General features: G+C 35.1%; 1 protein-coding gene across 3 annotated transcripts in view; it reads right to left on the bottom strand.

Moving 5' to 3' along the window:
* CDH19 (cadherin 19) overlaps nt 1–17,924 on the bottom strand; it is a 112,927-nt gene that overhangs the window by 16,611 nt on the left and 78,392 nt on the right. For all 3 annotated transcript variants that reach the window (XM_088172704.1, XM_088172707.1, XM_014870894.2), the window contains 5 exons: nt 11,811–11,930; nt 10,998–11,162; nt 9,840–10,024; nt 8,519–8,772; nt 6,066–6,202 (listed from right to left, as the gene is read on the bottom strand). In XM_088172704.1, coding sequence (XP_088028830.1) covers nt 6,066–6,202; nt 8,519–8,772; nt 9,840–10,024; nt 10,998–11,162; nt 11,811–11,930 — 861 coding nt within the window. The remainder of the gene's footprint in view (nt 1–6,065; nt 6,203–8,518; nt 8,773–9,839; nt 10,025–10,997; nt 11,163–11,810; nt 11,931–17,924) is intronic.

Below are 17,924 nucleotides of genomic sequence, written 5' to 3'. Positions count from 1 at the left end.
ATGTCTGCATCAGTGATCTGCCTTCCCAGAAGGAGAGGAGAGTGGGCTGCCTGTGCTTGTAGTCAATGGGAATCCTGGATGTCATTGCTGCTGAAGGTAAAGCCTGGTCTGTGTCAATCCAAGTGACTGACCTTGTCAATGCCCTTATTGTGAGTCCCTGGAACACGTGCTCAGCTGTGCTACCGGCTGAGCCTGTAAACAGGTCGGCAGTATTCCTGAACCTGGGAATAGGTCTTGCATCCCTAGGCTCTAGGAGGGATTTCAGTGGCTAGCAGGAAAGTCATGCTGGGGTGACTGGAAGACCTGGCTGCATTGTTTTACATCACTTGGCATCATGGTTACCATAATGATTGGTCATGCTCATTCCTTCAAATAATTTTGTTACTCCTCCTCTTCTTAAATACTTTCAAATTTTGAAGCTTTGGGAGAAAAATTCCTAAACATTTACATTTTTAAAACATTTCTATGTGGACACACACATTTAGAGAGCTAGGAAATTACAGCTTGGCAATTCCTTTCAGGCCTGTATTTCTTCTGTCTCTCAGGTCCATTCCCAGGCTGACAAGCTGACTACAGCTTCAGATAAGGGAGGCAGTTTCCCAGAGTGATAATTTGGTGAAAAACAGAAGGGAATTCATAATAAAGATTAACACCTGGTGTCTTTCCCATGGGACATCCGGACATGCTATCCCAGGGATGTTTGTCCCAATTGTCCAATGAGCTACTGTCCTGTCCCAGCTGCACGTAACACACTTTAAATATGGAATGTCCGTACAATAAAGTTGGCCTTTTTTCCCCAAAAGAAGTCCGTGTGTGTTGCTGTTTTTTCTCTCTCTTTGCAGCACAGTAACCACATTTCTAGACATGCAGAAATTGCAGTGGATACTGACAACCCACCCTAGCCAAGGCAGAAAGCTCAGACTCAATTTGGGAAAAACACAGCTCTTGTATCCGATGGTCTGCACATGTAAATTTACAAAGAAGTGTGATTTTGCTCAGACATATCTAAGGCATTACTGCTGATAGGCTTCATAGACTGAGTGTTTAGTTTTGGTACAAGTATTATTTTTCGAAGAATCGTCTACATAACAGGTTTAATTCTTAGGCTTGGTACTCACAGAAGATGTATTCTTTCTGTTATTCAAGCGTACTTTACTGCTATGGCTTTAGATATAAAAAATATGTAAATACAGCTTATTCCTGTATGTAAAGGAAAATTAATAATACAAGTAATTTCTTCCACATTTACTGCCATTACACAAGGTTCTACTGCTAAAACTACCTCAGACAATGAAAAGCAATGATATATGAGTATCATGGTACAAAAGTTGCATGTAGACTAGGATGAAAAAACTAATTTTTTTTATTGTTCAGAAGTTCTTAAACTTCTAAATTTAAATTAGTCAAATGGACCTTTAAGAAAAAAGCAAAATGTACTCCTCTTTGCTTCTTTTCAAACTGCATCAGTTTGGTTGGTTCTTACATTACTTTTTAAAATGTATAATATACTAGTTATTTGGACTAAACATTTGTTTTCTTGGATCATATGGAATTTATGCTGATAGCTTTGAGTCTTTTCCTGAAGGAAATGGCAGCGAAAGCAAGTACCACAGAGATGAAGGTATAGATACTCAACAGTTTCACATTTCTATTTCTTCTGTGGAGTCATTAACACTGTGCTAATCTACTGAACCTTGTGATCTGTCAGAATAATTTCAATAATACTTCTTTGTGGAATGACATTTGTCTGGTTGAATCAAACATCCCTAATAATACAGTAGTGCTCAACTTCTGTTAGATAAAGATAAAAAGTAGCATATATCCTTTTTAGAAATAATACCAAGAGTGTAGGAGTTAAATTCTTTTACTGAAGTCAGAATTGGATATGTAGGACAGAGTTTGACTACACCGTCTTTTAAAGGAAAGCTTTGTATTCTTTAATACAAAGCAGGGAATACCTTTGGTGGCTTCAGTAGTATAAAAGTGGCACAGCAAGGACCCAGCTAGTTTTTGCCTATTCTTACCTTGTTTGTTTGCAAGATTCATGGTACTATATTGCCTTTAAAGCTTACTCTTTGCTTGCACAAATAATTTAGAAAACCCATTGATGCAATCACATCTGTATTCTTTCTCCAAAAAATTGGAAGTTTGTTGTTATTTTTATTTTTCTTTTTGGAGAGGGGTAGCGGGGATTTTGTAATAGCCTTCTTTCTAATTCTTTAATATATTTGGGTTGTAGTATCATAGTTATCTTGGTGGGATTATATTTTTTCCTTAGTATAGGGTTAAATGACAAGGAAGAACATTTTTCTAATTTATATATATATATATATATATATATATATATATATATGTACACACACACACACACACACACATATATATATATATATATATATATATATATATATATATATACATTTTTAACAACATGACAAATTTAATTTTTCCAAAATTATAGATGTTTTGTTTTGGGAGGGAGCAACATATTACCAAGCCACTCTTAAAATCAGTGTCTCGTGAATATTTAATGAGAGTTTTGGTGAAGCAGAGGTATTGCATTGGTTGCATTTTGAAGGCAACCATGTACTTTGTCTTTTATCCTTTTTACAGGAAAATTATTGAATGTCAGAATGTGAATTCAGCTAATGTACGCATATCCTACATTATCTAAATATCTCCCAATTAGCAGAAAATTTCTTTGTCACAATCTTTAGGAGAGGGATCAGGACATGAAAAACAAGGACTAAGAGAACAGGATGTCAAGGGCAACAGGCTGGATCAGTGTGAAAATTAGGATGACACTTTAATTGCTAGGGACCCATATTGGTAGCTTGAAAAGAAAAGCAATGACCCTCTCTAGACACAAAACAGAACTCAGTATTTGCAGGGGATAAAAGAAAGCTTACATTGACATCAGCCAGTAAACTTAAACTCATAATGATAATACTAATTACTCGCTCTACTACTAACCATAAATGTTACCTTTATTATTAATATTTTTATAGCATGATTATCATTTATGCTAAGGCAAATTTCTTTACTTCCTAAAAGAAATGAACATAAATAGCTTTTTAAGAAGGGACTACTTCAAAATGTTAAAAGTTTATCAACAAAAATATATGTGTGACCAAGGCACGGTGACAATTAAATATTAAATTGATGTTATCCATACTGAAATAATCAAAGAACTTCAGTCCTATATCCGGGTCTGGAGACCCCTATGAAAGGACACTTGCAAGAGTCAGTGGAAAAATGACTTTTGTCTATTGTGGGTTAATTTTGTTGTGACTGGCAGTATCAAGTAAAACTGGTCACAGAATCATAGATAATTGAGGTTGGAAAAGACCTCATTTAATCAAGTCCAAATATTAACCTAACTCTGCCATGTTTGTCACTAAACCATGACACCAGGTATCACTTCCACAGGATTTTTGAACACTTCCAGTGAAGGTGATGCATTTATTTCCCTGGGAAATTTATTCCAATGCTAGACAAACCTTTTCCAGGAAAACAAATTTCCTAGTATCTAAATTTCCCCTGGTGCAACTTGAGTCCTTTCCTCTCATCCTCTTTACTTGTTACATGGCAGAAAAGACTGACCCCCACTTCCCTGCAGCTTTCTTTCAGATAGAGAGCTCCCCCTCACTCTCCTTTTCTCCAGTCTAAACAGCCCCAACTCCCTGAGCTGCTCCTCATAAGACTCGTGTTCCAAAGCCTTCACCCCCTCTGTTGTCCTTCTCTGGATATGCTCCAGCACCTCTGGAAGTGAGTGGCCCAAAACTGAATGCAGGACTCAAGACACCAGTGCTGAACATAGAGGAAAAATCACTGTCCTAGTCCTGCTGGCCAAACTGTTCTGATCCAAGCCGGGATTCCATCAGCCTTCTTGGCCACTGGGGCACATGCTGGCTCGTGCCCAGCCTCCCTTGACCAGCACCCCCAGGTCCTTTCCTGCCAGGCAGCTTTCCAGCCACTCTGCCCCCAGCCTGCAGTGCTAAGCAGGGTGGTTGTGACCAAAGTGCAGGACCTAGAAACTGGCATTGGCCTATCAATCCAGCCTGCCCACATCTCTCTGCAGAGCTTTTATATCTTTCAACAGAATAACCTCCCATAGCCCAGCTTGGTGCTTTAGTTAAACTGACTAAGAGCGCACTCAATCCAATCATCCAGTGCTGACTGTCTGCCAATTGGATAATAATGATTTAAGGATTTATTGCTCTCAGATAGGATTAGAATGCGGTGGTTTTTGCTTCAGCCTTGTTCTTGGTGAGTTTCTTACAGCCAAGTACAAACTGATGAAAGAAAACTTGATTTTTCTTGAACTTTAGGCGTAAAGTGGAATGAGAGTCAACAAGTTGCAAGTTCTCCCTGCTCGCATTTAAGTTCCAGCAAATTAGACCTACTTCTGGATATTTTCAAGCATGCTCCCTCAATGGCATGAGGATAGGATGATCCACACCACAGGTCCGAAATAACAGTCAAGCCTCTCTTACTAATCTCTGATCCCTGAAATCATTGCAATGGACTGAAAAGTCTTGTGTAGTGTATGAATGTCAGGGCATCAACAGGCTCCTAGGGAGGTTGCTGTTGTAATGGAGTTTCTATGTGTGACTTAAGGTGACTTATTTGGATGAACTCTAATGGCATTTTGATTTGGCATCAGTGGAGCCATAGTATCATCCACCAAATGTCTCGTGCACACAGTACATGTTATGACTGTATTTCAAGGAATAATATACTGCTAGTTCCTGATTCAAATTCTTTCATGTGTGCCCAGACCAAGGTGACCTAACTTCAGTTCTTTTGAACATATCATTATAGACAGTGACCTTATCATAATTAAAGAAATAAAGAATAGGAATTTGAACCTAATGAGGTCTCAGTTTCTCTACAAAAACTTTCATTACTGTGAAAGTCTCACTTTCTTTTGCTTCAGGAGACAGTTATTCATTTGTAACATTTCACTCTCTCCTGTTTTATTGTTTAACTAAATAAAAAAGTGTTCGCCAAAGTTATCTTGCTGTGTTTCCATAGCGCTGTTCAAGACATGCCAGAGATCAAATTTGCCAACACCTGTCATCTGCCCAACAACATGGGAATGAAATTCATGCTGAAAATTCAGAGAGAAGCTGAAAAGGAAGACAGTACCATCAATTCCTAAATACAAGTTAAATACTTCAATGAAAATTGATATACTGACTATCCTATAGTAGACTTCCAGCAGCAATGTTCTACAGGGAAGGCTCCCTTTTGGGAGCAGTGCAATTTAACAATATATGTTTAAAGTGGTTGTAGCAATAAATGGCATTTAACTGAGATTCAGGAGTAAAGAACAGGTGCTAAGAGTATTTGGCAAAATCTGTCTGATTTATTGATTTTACTCTAGTTTCATACGATTTTCCTCCTTCCTGAGGATGAATGGGATTAGTTTTTAAATAATATCCCAGTAATCTTGTTAAACTGACTTGTAAATCAGGAGCTGTTAAATTTCTAGTATTGTCCCAGATTTAGGAGAACCAGATCACCAAAAACACAAACAGGTAATCTGCATTTGACTTTCATACAAGATTGACTGGTAGAATCTATATAAAGGGTGCTTCAAAGCTTTAATTGTCACTGAATAGACGTCTAGATGATTTAGGCCTTAACATTCACAATTAATTTGAGCCACAGGTTTCTGAATGGTGTTAAATTAGACCCTGGCTAATTTCACACTAGTCAAAAATCTGGTGTGAAATTAACCAGGGTCTAATTTAACATAAGATCTTGCACTGCAGGAGCAATTCTTATGCTTCAGTGTAACTTGAAAGCGTTACACTCTCGATCCTATTACAGTTTCTTTTTTCATAAGGTCATCTTTTATGAAAAAGCACAGGACCTTGGAGCTCAAATACATTCCACTTCTATTTAACTAATCATTTTAATAATGCTCCTTAGTGTAGCAAGCAACAGTAATACAATCAGAAAGAAGAATGTATTCTCCTCTTAAAAGAAGGCACATACAGAGGATAATTACAGCTCACAGTGTAGAAAAAAACCCGTTCCTTAAATTTCTTACTCACTTGTTTCTGTGGCTGTAACAGTTATATTGTGCCAAGAAGCTATCTCTCGGTCCAGAGGTTCAGTGGTAATGATTGCTCCATTGTGTTCATTGATGCTGAACAGTCTCTTTAAAAGTGTGCTGTGGACAATAGAGTACCTGCACCAAAAAAAGGAAAGACATTTCCTAGTACTGAAATGTTCCATCAGAGGCAAGGACATAGAAAGCTATTGTCAGCTGAGAAAACAGAAGTATGCATATATGCATATAAATGTGTGCTGCAACAACTCGAAGATGAAAAATGTACACTTATAAACATTTAAAATTCACTGCTGCCAAGATCAAAGCTCTTCTTTTTAGAAAACTAAATACGTCTCAGATCTATATTAATGTGAACTGAATCTGAAATGCATTATTCATTCTTACTTCTAAGTCAGTCTCACAGCAGGTGAATGACTTTACTGAAAAGAAACAGCAAAATTGCCACTTGTGAAATGAATAACACCAACATCTAAGTGGAGGTATAATGGCAAATCTGTTTTATCATTGCTGACATGCTCTGATGCCAAGGGAATGGGCATTATAAAGACAGACAACTATCTGTAATGGGATGACACTAAGGCAGAGTACAAAATCCTAATGCAGGAGATGATTGCAGTGCTCCTGAGTTTTTGCTGAAAAAGCTCCGGATGCTGTAGACGTGTACATGTGAGACATACATGTACACAAGCCACTCAAGCTGCTAAAGTCTAACCACTTGTTGCAGGACAAAGATTAACTGAAATAGCAATCAAAGATATTGGTTCAAATGGAAAAGATATTTACTGGTGTTTTTAATGGACTAAAAAGCAAGAAGACCATATGATGCAATTGCTAATAAAGTCTATTTCATGGAAATAAAACCTGTTTGAATAGTTGAAAGATACTTTCCACTCCAATTTGGAATGCCCACATGCAACTATTCCTTTTTATTGTACCTTTAATTCTGCTTGACAAAGCCTTTCTGTTTCCTGTTGACACTTAGGACTTCAGCTCAGACAACTTGTCAGCCGTTAAATGACTCTTTAACTTATTATTTATAGATACGTTTTGTCTCTTTTATAAATCAGTAAGAAGATAAATCGAAGAACCAGCACAATAAGTAAAAATTCTTATAATTTGAACCAAAGTTTGTATACTTATAAATTTCTTTTTAAGGTATTTATAATTTTTCTGACATAGTTATTTTGGTTTTTTGGGCATTTTTTGGTAATCTGATTATTGATAAACATTTTTCAGAAGAACTATATTAGACATTTGCTATTTTTTATTACTGACAGTGAGGTTTCGTTGCATATCCTTTTTAATTTGTTTGTTTGAAACCTGGAGTCCACAAAGCAACACAAGTTGTTTTCTATATTATAACTATTCTAATTTAGGATAGGAACGGTTTCAAAATTAGATTTATTTTCATGGCATTTAGCCCAAAAAACTTAATATTAGAAGTGATATACTCTATTCTAAAGGAACTCATTGATGCAATACCTGCATCACTGTTTTGGGACTATGCAGACATATTCAGTTTGAAGCCAGTTCCTCCAAAACATTTCTAACTAAGAAGTTATAGGTATGTGTTAACATTTAATTGTTCCACATGGAGATGTTGCAGTTATCTAAACAAACCACCAAATGAGCCTTTTTAGAAGGGGGAACAAAATAAAACCATGTAATTTTTTTTCTTATTTAATTTAACCTATTACTAGCCTAAGAAATAACAGTAAATTAATGGAAAATCATAACAAATCACTGCCTAAAGCTCTGAAGTTGTAGCATAATATATATGTATATCTGGCATTAGAAATCTACACACCATAAATTATTTTGTGTCTCAACCATTTGTCATTGTATCCTGGTTTGTCTAAATTGCTTCGTACACAGTGATGTAAGGCAATTCAAGAAGCTATTTTAATTATAAATCCCATGTTAAAGATTAGTTACTTGTTTTCTCCCTTAAGAGATAGCAAAATTATTTATCATTGATATTGTAAAAAGCAGAATCTGCGGTTGCTGAGTTGAGTGGCTAGGTGTCAACTGGCTGGTAAGGAATTGTTTTGGGTCTTTTTGTATCATTTTTTTTTCTTGGGGATTTGTTGTAGATTTGGTTTTTTCCATCTCTTATTTTGTTTGATACTACCTATTATAATTTTTTTGGATATATCAATAATAATAAATAAATGTGTTTATCTGAAACCGTGAGTTGTCATAACTTTACCCTTTCAATTCTCTTTTGCATCCCAGTGTCTGTGGGAGTGAGCAAGTGCCTGTATGGTCCTCACCAGCTGATGTGGGTTAAACTATGACATCTGCAATAACCTTAGCTATCACAGAAAAAGCACAATTAACTGTAATTATGAGCTATGGTGAGGAACAGAAATATGCTTTGGAAATACTAACTATATTTGCATTTGAGGCTTGTTCACATTTTCAGACAGGTACCTGATTGGACTGTTGTCAACATCTGGATCTCTAGCTGTTACGACCCCCACCAGTGAATCACTCTCAGCTCCTTCAGTGATCTCCATCATATAGTTCTCTAAGGTGAAAACTGGAGGTTCATCAGCATCTTCTACACTGATTTTGACAATGGTTGTGTCTTCAAATGGTCCTTCTTTCAAAAAACGCTCATCAATGTATCTGTTTACAGCTTTTACTTCAATACTGTGTCTCCTTTTGCTCTCATAATCCACTCTCTGTTAAGAAAGAAAGGGAGATTTGGAATATTTCTTTCTTCATATTTAAACTAAATATAGTTTAATAAATGGTGTGAGATTAAAGACAAAATAGTGTAATACTTTGAAGAATGCTAAAAAAATGTGTACTTCTAAAAGTTAATTCTAAGGTTTCCTTTTTATGTAAAAAACACATTCAAATTTAAACATGCTTGTTGACTTTCACATTTCACACTGGCTTTAATGCTGCAGTCAAGCAACACTTGAAAAAAAAAAAGTAAAAAAGAATTCCCATAGAGTGTCACCCCTAATAACAGTTTAATTTCAATTTTAGATAGCCTGTATCTTCTGAAATAAATAAATAAATTAATAAACAAAAGACCTGCTAAATAAATAGCTTCCCACACTAAAAAATAACCTACCACAAAACAAACAAAAAAGATGAAAACAAAACAAAAATACTCTCACATTTATAACATTCAGTTCTTCAGGCTCCTATATTTCACTAGGCTATTGAACTCTATCTTCGTTTTAGATGATCCCTGATACGACCAAGACATTTTCTTGAGTGATTCCAAAACAAATTACATAGTATCAAAGAATAGTAACATTCTTAACTCATAAATTGGTCTTTTTTGATTGTACTTAGTATCTTTTCAGAGCTATTTCACAACAAAAACTCCACTATCTAATACCGTAATAAATTCTGGTTTCAGTTTACAGGAGGTGTTGGAAATGAGGTGAGAATGCTTACAATTTATTGATAAAGATTTTACAGACGATGCACAGAAAAAATAAAACATTTTCTTACAACGAGATGCACTGTGTTGCACAGTTAGGGATAACATTAAGATACTCTGACTGTCACTATTATATTCAGCAGTAATAGGAATGAGTCCAAAATGTAAACAGAAAGAAAAGCAATTTTCTTTTTATCCCTCATAATATTCCAGTCAAATCACAAAGCCTAAAGAAAAAAAAAAAGAGAGAATCTAAAGCCATAGGCCGTTTTTATGCATCCAGCTTGCTTGAGGATTTTCTTTCAAATATTTAGAGATTTTTTTTTTTTTAAGTTTCTGAGATCTCACCCTTTTTAGTAAGATAATTCCTTCTTGAGTCTCATTGTCAGTAATGATGTTAAAAGCATCTGAGCTATCTGCTTCAATGGAATAGTCCATGGCTGCGTTGTCCCCGGTGTCGCTGTCCTCTGCGAAGACTCTGCCGACGGTGGTGCCAACGGGAGCCTCTTCAGAGACACTCATGTAGTAGAGCCCTAAAGAAACACATACTGGCAAAGTTGAGGGATCTGACATGGTTAATAAGTGATGCAGCTTGGAGCTATCAGAGAGCTTGGAAAAGCTCTAACTTCTACCAGAGCAATGGACATAATCTGGCATTGTACAGATTTTGGGTGCAGGGCAGGGCAATCATTCCCCTTGGGATCCCTTCCCTCTCAGCCCTACTTCAGCAGTGTATAGAGCAAAGGACTAAAAAAAAAGTAGTCAATGGTTTTAAGCTGAAGGAGGGAAGGTTTAGATTAGATATAAGAAAAATATTTTTTACTAGGAGGCTGATGAAACACTGAAGCAGGCTGCCCAGAGACATGGTGAATGTTCCATTCCTGAAAAATTTCTAGGTCAGTTTGAATGCAGCTCTGAGCATCCCTGCCCATTGAAGGAGGGTTGGACTAGAAGAAATTTAAAGATCCATTCCAACACAAATTATTCTATGATTCTATGACTGAACAGGGTGAAAAAAGAGTGGAGGGCAGCACTTCCCAACAGCCCAGTTTTTTCCTGATAGCCCAATGAGAAACTCCCATATCTTCTAGAAACTACCTCAACAGAGAGGTTCTCATCATTTGCCAAAAACTTTATAGTAGGTGTCAGAAAAAATGAATAGAGGAAAAGAGGAAAGAAGGTGAGTGAAAATTATGCTAAATATCCTGTTTTCCAGATTTTAGGCTGAGGTAGTGCAAATTATAGGGAAAGCAGTTTAACAATTTTTCTCCAAAGTCTAGTGATAAGTAAAACCAGCAGGCTTGAGATTTTTCCAATGATAGATTTTCTTTTCCTCTTAGTTTTTGAGCTTTTGTAAGGACTATTTTTTTTTCACTTTTTTTTTTTTTTAAGCAGTATGCTAAAGTCAAAGCACAGCCCTGTTCTAAAAAGCCCAACCAGCAAACCCAATAGAGCTACAGTAGATATAAATTTCCTCAAGACTTCCATTAATTAGCCTCTACTCACGCTGTTGAAATTTAGGTGGATTGTCATTGACGTCGGAGAGGTTGATGGTAACAGTGGCTGTTGCAGAAAGTGCTCCTGGTTGCCCAACCATGTCTTTGGCTTGAATGATGACCAAATACTGATCTTTTGTTTCCCTGTCCATTTGGGAAGCCATTCTAATGACCCCTGAAAAGAAAAAGTATAATATAATAGCCTATGAGTCTCATTTTTTTCCTCAAAATCTGACATGGGTATATAGTAAAATATGCATATAACATGTATCACTGGACCCAGTTAAAAGTTTTCATTGTTGACTGTGCATAGCACAGCTATCCTAATACTGGGTGTTAGTCCTCATGGTAGCAAGTATGCTATTTGTCAAACCCATTGTGTATATTTAGAGTTTTGGGGAGAAGAATACTCCTTATATTCCCTCTACCATGTATAACAATCTCTCTTACTCAAAAATTAGGTTTTTGGAGAGATGTCACTTATCCATGGTTTCTCCAACATACAGATAGAAATACCACATTATGTGCCATAGAACTGTTAATTGAGAAGTGTTCCTAGATTAATTTATTAAGTGGGATATTCAGAATCTAAGTCTTTAACAAAATAATTTTCTAAATGAAGTTTGGATTTGCTAGAGAGTAAGAATTTTGTCTTCCTATGAGAAAGAAAAGTCGATTTTCTTCAGATCTAGGAACTATGCAGAAATGTAAGAGTGTAGGGCCTTATCAGTTGATATTTGTGTGGAAATCAAGAAAGACAATTTTGCTTGCATCCATTTTATGAGTTTATGAATGCTTTCAATTACAAATTCACTTGTAGTACCTGTCTTCGGCTCCACAGAGAAATAAGGCTGTCCCTGAATGAGACTGTAAAGCAGACGAGCACTATTCCCATAAGAAGGATCATCGGCATCTGTAGCTGTTACCTGTGTAACAGAAGTACCTCAAGGAAAAATAAAATAGATTATGTTTGTTTTCTCCGTGTATAAATTGTCTCATAATTACAAAACATAAACTCTTTAAAAACCTTTTAACATACTAGTTACACTAATAAACAGTCCTAAAAATTTACAGGAGCAAATGGCACCTACTAAAATTTATCATTAAAAAGGCAAAATAGTTCCTCAGCAGCTGTTTTTGTTGCATTCAAAATTTCAATAAAAATAAAAATAAATAGTATATGGTTTTTTAGCGCTAGATTTATATTGCTTAAAATACTACATATATCATTCCTATTTTCTGATATGGCAGTGAAGTAAAGCAAATTGTTTCTCCTCCTCTTGTATATTCTTCAAAGTGTTTTATGGAATTTTCCCATAGGAATAAGAAAACACAGTCACTTTATCACTAGTAGGCCCACTGCTGCTAAAGAAATTAATTGTTATCAAGCAAAGCAGCCAAGAAGTATAACAAGGTTCTGATTTTTTTTTCATTTTTGAGTCTTTAATGAGCTTGTCCCAGTGCAAAACTTGTGGCAGAAATCCCAGTGCAAAAACACAGTGGAATCAAATTGCAGAGCTTGATTTCTTCTTTGATGAGGAACTATTCATATCCTAGATAAAATACTGACAGTAACCTCATGGTACCATCTCTAATGACTGTCCTTTAAAAAATATCCCCAGTAGCATCATTTTTTAAGGTAATCATTATTTTTGTCTTTTTCCTCACCTAGATTCTGCACTAGAATACAAATATCACTTCTTGTGAAGAACAGCAGGAAATCAAACTACTGTCTAAAAATTTCTGGCATACATTCACACAGTTGCACCTGCTTATCAATACAGCAGTACAGTTAGGCTGGAGGAGAAAAGAAGAAGAAAAGGTGGAGTGCAAGGAATTCGAGCAGAAACACAATTTTTAATGACAAGCAAATGTGATATTTGTCCCAAGTAAAACAAATACATTCATTTCTGTGTTTTCTGGCAGCTAAATAGTTTTATTTTTAAATATAAATGAAAACAGCTTTTTCATATAAGGATAGACTAAATTAAATAATTACTTTTTTTTTTTTTTTTTTTTTTTTTTTTTTTTTTTTTTTTTAGCATTTTCTCTCATTTTATTATCAGCATTTAAAGTGATTCTATAATGCATGTTATCTCCTCTCTGGCAGGGAGTAAACAAAACTGTTAGTAATTCCCAACAAATTTTGGACCTATATGTCCTTCAAAAGTTACATACTATATCAAATATCTGACATGTTTGTTTAGATGCATAAATATAGATGTTTTAGATATGCATAGATGTATAAATATATATATATATATATATATTCTTTTGTTCTGGAGAAATTTTAAAGATAAAATGACAGATTCATATTTAATCAGGGCACATGTATGCCTCAGAAATGACAGAATTCTTTAATAAGACTGAAGAGTAAATGTAATCTTCAGCTACACAACTGTTAACTTTGTATTAGCTGCTTCATCCTCTAAGAAAATTTAGCATGACTTGAACACAGTTGTTTTGAAAAAAATTTGCTCGTAAGGAAGGAATCAAGAACTACGGATGATCCAACTGGTTTAATCTTTCATGAATGCCATTTTCTTCTAAACAAACTCAATTGTCCACAACTATGTTTAAGAATGGACTTATTTATAGCAATATGTTTAATGAATCAAGAATAATATCCGACATATATAGGAATTCAAAGTTATCATCACAACATTTATACATCTCACATTCAAAGGTAGATCTATTTTCTGCACAGTTTCTAAGCATTATAAAGAGACATTGAATCTAAATCAGCATTCCCTTCTTCTCTGGAACCCAAACTCACTTTTCTTCTTTTCTGTTAACTTTTCTAGAGTATTTCAGAATGAAGAAGTAAGGACTTTGTCTAGTTGTAGTCAGTGAGATGCAGCTGGTGGATGTAATTAATGGAAATATGAATAGTCAAAAGGAATTTAGTAAAGAGAGAGCTGACGTGAAAGATATAACAGATATCCTGCACTCCAAGGAGGGTGAAAATTTATTTCTAAATTGGGGTATCAGGAGACCATATAAAGAGAAGGCTATCATTTCTCATACCCTTTTGGAACAAAGATTGTGTGATAACTACATGAACCTCTATGTTAAGTACGGACTATGTAGAAAGAAGAAGAAAAATGTTACCCTGGCTTTAGAGTATTTTCTCAGCTTTTAATTTTTCACTTTCATGAAACCTGTATTTCTTTATACATTTAACCACCAGAAAAAAAAAAATCCACCAAAACAAACAAAACAAAAGCTGAAACAAATCCCCAAGGAAAAAAAAAAAAAACAACAAAACAACAACAACAACAACAAAAAAAAAAAAAAAAAAAAAAAAAAAAAAAAAAAAAAAAAAAAAAAACCAGAAAAAACCCCAACAAACCAGAACCCACCGAACCCCCCTCAAAACCTAACTCAAACCTTTTGCAGAAGGGAATTATATTTATCTGGCATTTGTATTTGGGTGACAGAAATCAAAATGTTAATATTCTGTACTCAAAAACTCCCAAAAGCCATTATTTCTAACTACATGATTGTGAGAAGAAAAATTGAACAGATACAAATAATATATTTTGAAACAATCAATTAACATAAAACTGCACACATCCCTAAAAATCAAGAAACCCCTAAACCCTAGTCCTGATATTACAAACAATTGAAGTTTATTTGTTTTATTTAAGGAAAACTGCTACTTTGTATCTTTGCAGCCTTGGTTTTACCTTTCTGGGGCAAAAATATGGTAGAGTGCAATTTATACGCTGCTGCCCATTAAGTATACTATGGGGCCCTCATATGGCAAATAGCTGTTCATTTTTCTAACTAGAGCTTGAGATCTATAAAGACATTAAGTGCTGATAGATTATTGCATCTGACTCTTAACCACTCCATCAGATATACTGCATTTGTACAAGTTTAACAGCTATAAGGAAGACAGTGTAAAATTGTACCAAATGCCTGAGGGTAAAGCAGAGTTCTGTGTTCTCAGAAGAGAGTCCATTTGCTGACACGCTTTTCATTTACTGTGACACTTGCATATAAAACCCTAATAAAATTTAGTACTGAATATAAAAGAGAGCTAATAAAGAATTAAAATGTATTCCAATTTGTTGGCACGTTTGTATTTATATTGATACTTGTAACTAACTTCAGGCACGGTTGTTTGTTTCTATTTTCTTTATTTACTGTGGTTGTCTGAGGCAAGTGACCAGCTCTGAATTACTCTCTACTCGCTTTCCTAGTTCCAGACAAAATGTGCACTAGCAATGACCTGCTTTCCCAGTCATGACCACGCTTCCTAAGACTGTTTTCTGTGATGAAATTATTAGGAGACTGAGCATCAGTGAGATGAACTGAAGCTAGAGAACACAGAAACACACAAAGAACAAGCCTCTCCATTGCACTGTATCGTTTAAATTAACTCTGATCTTCACCTCGTATTATGCAAGAGTATATTTTAGTTTACTGGGAGAAAAACACTAATATAATCAACCACTATGCTGTCAATATTACAAATTTTAGTGGGTTACTCTTCCTCTCTGCTATGAGTTCATAAATTTCCTTGTAAGATTGGTTTAGAGTGTGCACTGAAACAGGTTTCACCTCAGTAGTGCAGTCCCTACTTTTTGAGAGGCATGGTAAGTGAGCCTCAAGAAGCATTCATGGTGTGTGGCTCAGTTGTTTCATGTTTTGGAGCTGACCACTATCAAGTTATACACTCCACTTGCCTTGTATATTCCAGACACACACATTACTATTCCAGCAGTGTCTCCATGGAAGAAGTAGATGAGAGAATGATCTTTGGAATAGCTATGGTATTAGTGCTAGAGAGGTCAAGTGTAGAAGCAGTAATGCAGAAAATATTTCACGATCCTGGATGACCTGGATTCACGTATCACACATTAGATGATCGTAAATCAGAGAGTTTACTATCTCAGGAAGTCCGTGTCTGAGAGAGAAGGAAAATAGGGATCTTACTTCATTTTTCACCCATTCTGACAAATGGAAAATGGTTTTAATTCTGATTTTTTTCATTTACGTTTTTTCATTTCATATATTTCTATAGTTCACTGGAAATTTTTTTTAATTTATAATATTACAGGAATATCACAAAGTAAATTACATTTTCTTCAGTTTAATTAATCTTATGCTGAAGTGATATCGTGTTTTAGGAATCTAAATATATAATAGATGACACAGGAAAGTGGACAAAGACAGTTGAGCCTTTCATTTTTAGTGTATTTATAGAAAACTCAAGGCAGTATAGAGTGAAACTTCTTGATTGTCAACTGCTTGTTGATGGTTTCAGGTAAGAAACAGAGGTATCTGGGAAAAGATTACTACTATTTTTGTTCTTAAGTACCACCCTGCCAGACTATTTTTCTTTTTTTTCGTTTTTTTTTTTCTTTTCCTTATAGCCATAATGAAGACAGAAAGATAAAATGGAAGAAATTCAGTTGTACATACACTTATGTGAATGATTACAAGTCTCTGTGAGTACAAATGAAGACATACTAAATAATCAGCTAATTAAAAAACATTTTTATAAGAGACTAGGGGGCCTATAAATAATCTTTTATCACTGAGAAAAAAAAATAACAGAAAAGAATTATCAAAGTCCTAAAGTTTTGAAATCCCAGATAATTCTAGACATTTTTTATGTTCTCATAGTAAAAATGAGTATAGTTCCTATACTCATTTTTACTATGAGAACATAAAAATAAAAATGCAAAGGACTTTGACAAGAAACCTATCTTAGCTCCAAACTAGAGCAAATGAGCAAGATGCAAAAGCTGGAAGAACCCTCTGAGCAAGCAACTGATTATGTTAGAAAAAATTATTTCACCAAGAGGTCAGGATCAGAATTGTCTGTCTGCACAGAAGTGGCAGTGAAGAAACAATAGAAGTGATTTCCCTGGTGAAAGGTGGCATAAGCAGGTAGCAAGTATCACTAGCAAGTAAATTGATCAAATGCAGGTCTTTTGTCTACTGCTGGTAGTGATGGTGAGCTGCTGCATCCTGGCAGAAATTAAGATACTAATCCCACTTTCAATTAAATACCAGGCATGAATATCCTTTTCTTTCAACTGCTATCCTGGCTGGTAAGAAGATAAAGTTTATTGCTTGCTGTCAAAGATCCACTGATTCTGCTCTAAAATTTGAGCAGATAATGCTTAATAGCATCACTAATGCTATTACATTAATTACATTAATGACCTCATTAATTCATACCATTTAAAGCAGCAGAATATTTGAATTTATTTTCAGTATTATTTGCAATAGAAATAAACAAAAGAAGGCATATAAATTTAAAAGATTACTGGGATCCTTTCTATAAGATCTGAAGAATCTGGTTTCTCTTTGATTTTGAAGACAGTTTTTTGGAGATATTATCTATAACATGCCTGTTTATGTCAGTTGTACTCACACTTTGAGGTTTTTGAAGGCTTTAAACATACATGTGAGCATATTATGAATGAATATGTGTGTATAAATATATATATATATATGCATGCCTATACTTGCTAGATGTTGACTTTGCTTTGCATTTGTTTTATTAAGTTTCCAGATACATGACAGACCCTAGTACAGGTCTATCTGATCATATGAAAGTAGGAAGGAAAGGGTACAGCTGTTCCTCTTGACGGGAAAATTGCAATTCATATACTTAGGAAATCGGAAGGCAGTCCTTCATTGCATACTATCTGATCCAAACAAGGAGAAGCTGACTGATAGGAAAGAGGCTTGGCAGCATAAAAGGTAAGTGACATGCAGAGTGAGGGTGGCCACCACATCTTCACAACTGGCTGCAGTACTGTAACTACTTCAACTGGAAACGTTATATTTTTAAACAAGTGAAAATTTCAAGGCTGAATCACTGATAGGAAAGAAAAATATCTATAGTCAATCCAAGCATGAATCCAGAATTTGTAAAAAGACTAGGATAGATGTAGGCACCTAAATATTTAAA

Source organism: Sturnus vulgaris, chromosome 1 (assembly GCF_052056855.1).
Source record: "Sturnus vulgaris isolate bStuVul1 chromosome 1, bStuVul1.hap1, whole genome shotgun sequence".
Lineage (NCBI taxonomy): Eukaryota > Metazoa > Chordata > Aves > Passeriformes > Sturnidae > Sturnus > Sturnus vulgaris.
Note: the sequence above shows the minus strand (reverse complement) of the source record. Positions and strands in the feature narration are given on the sequence as shown.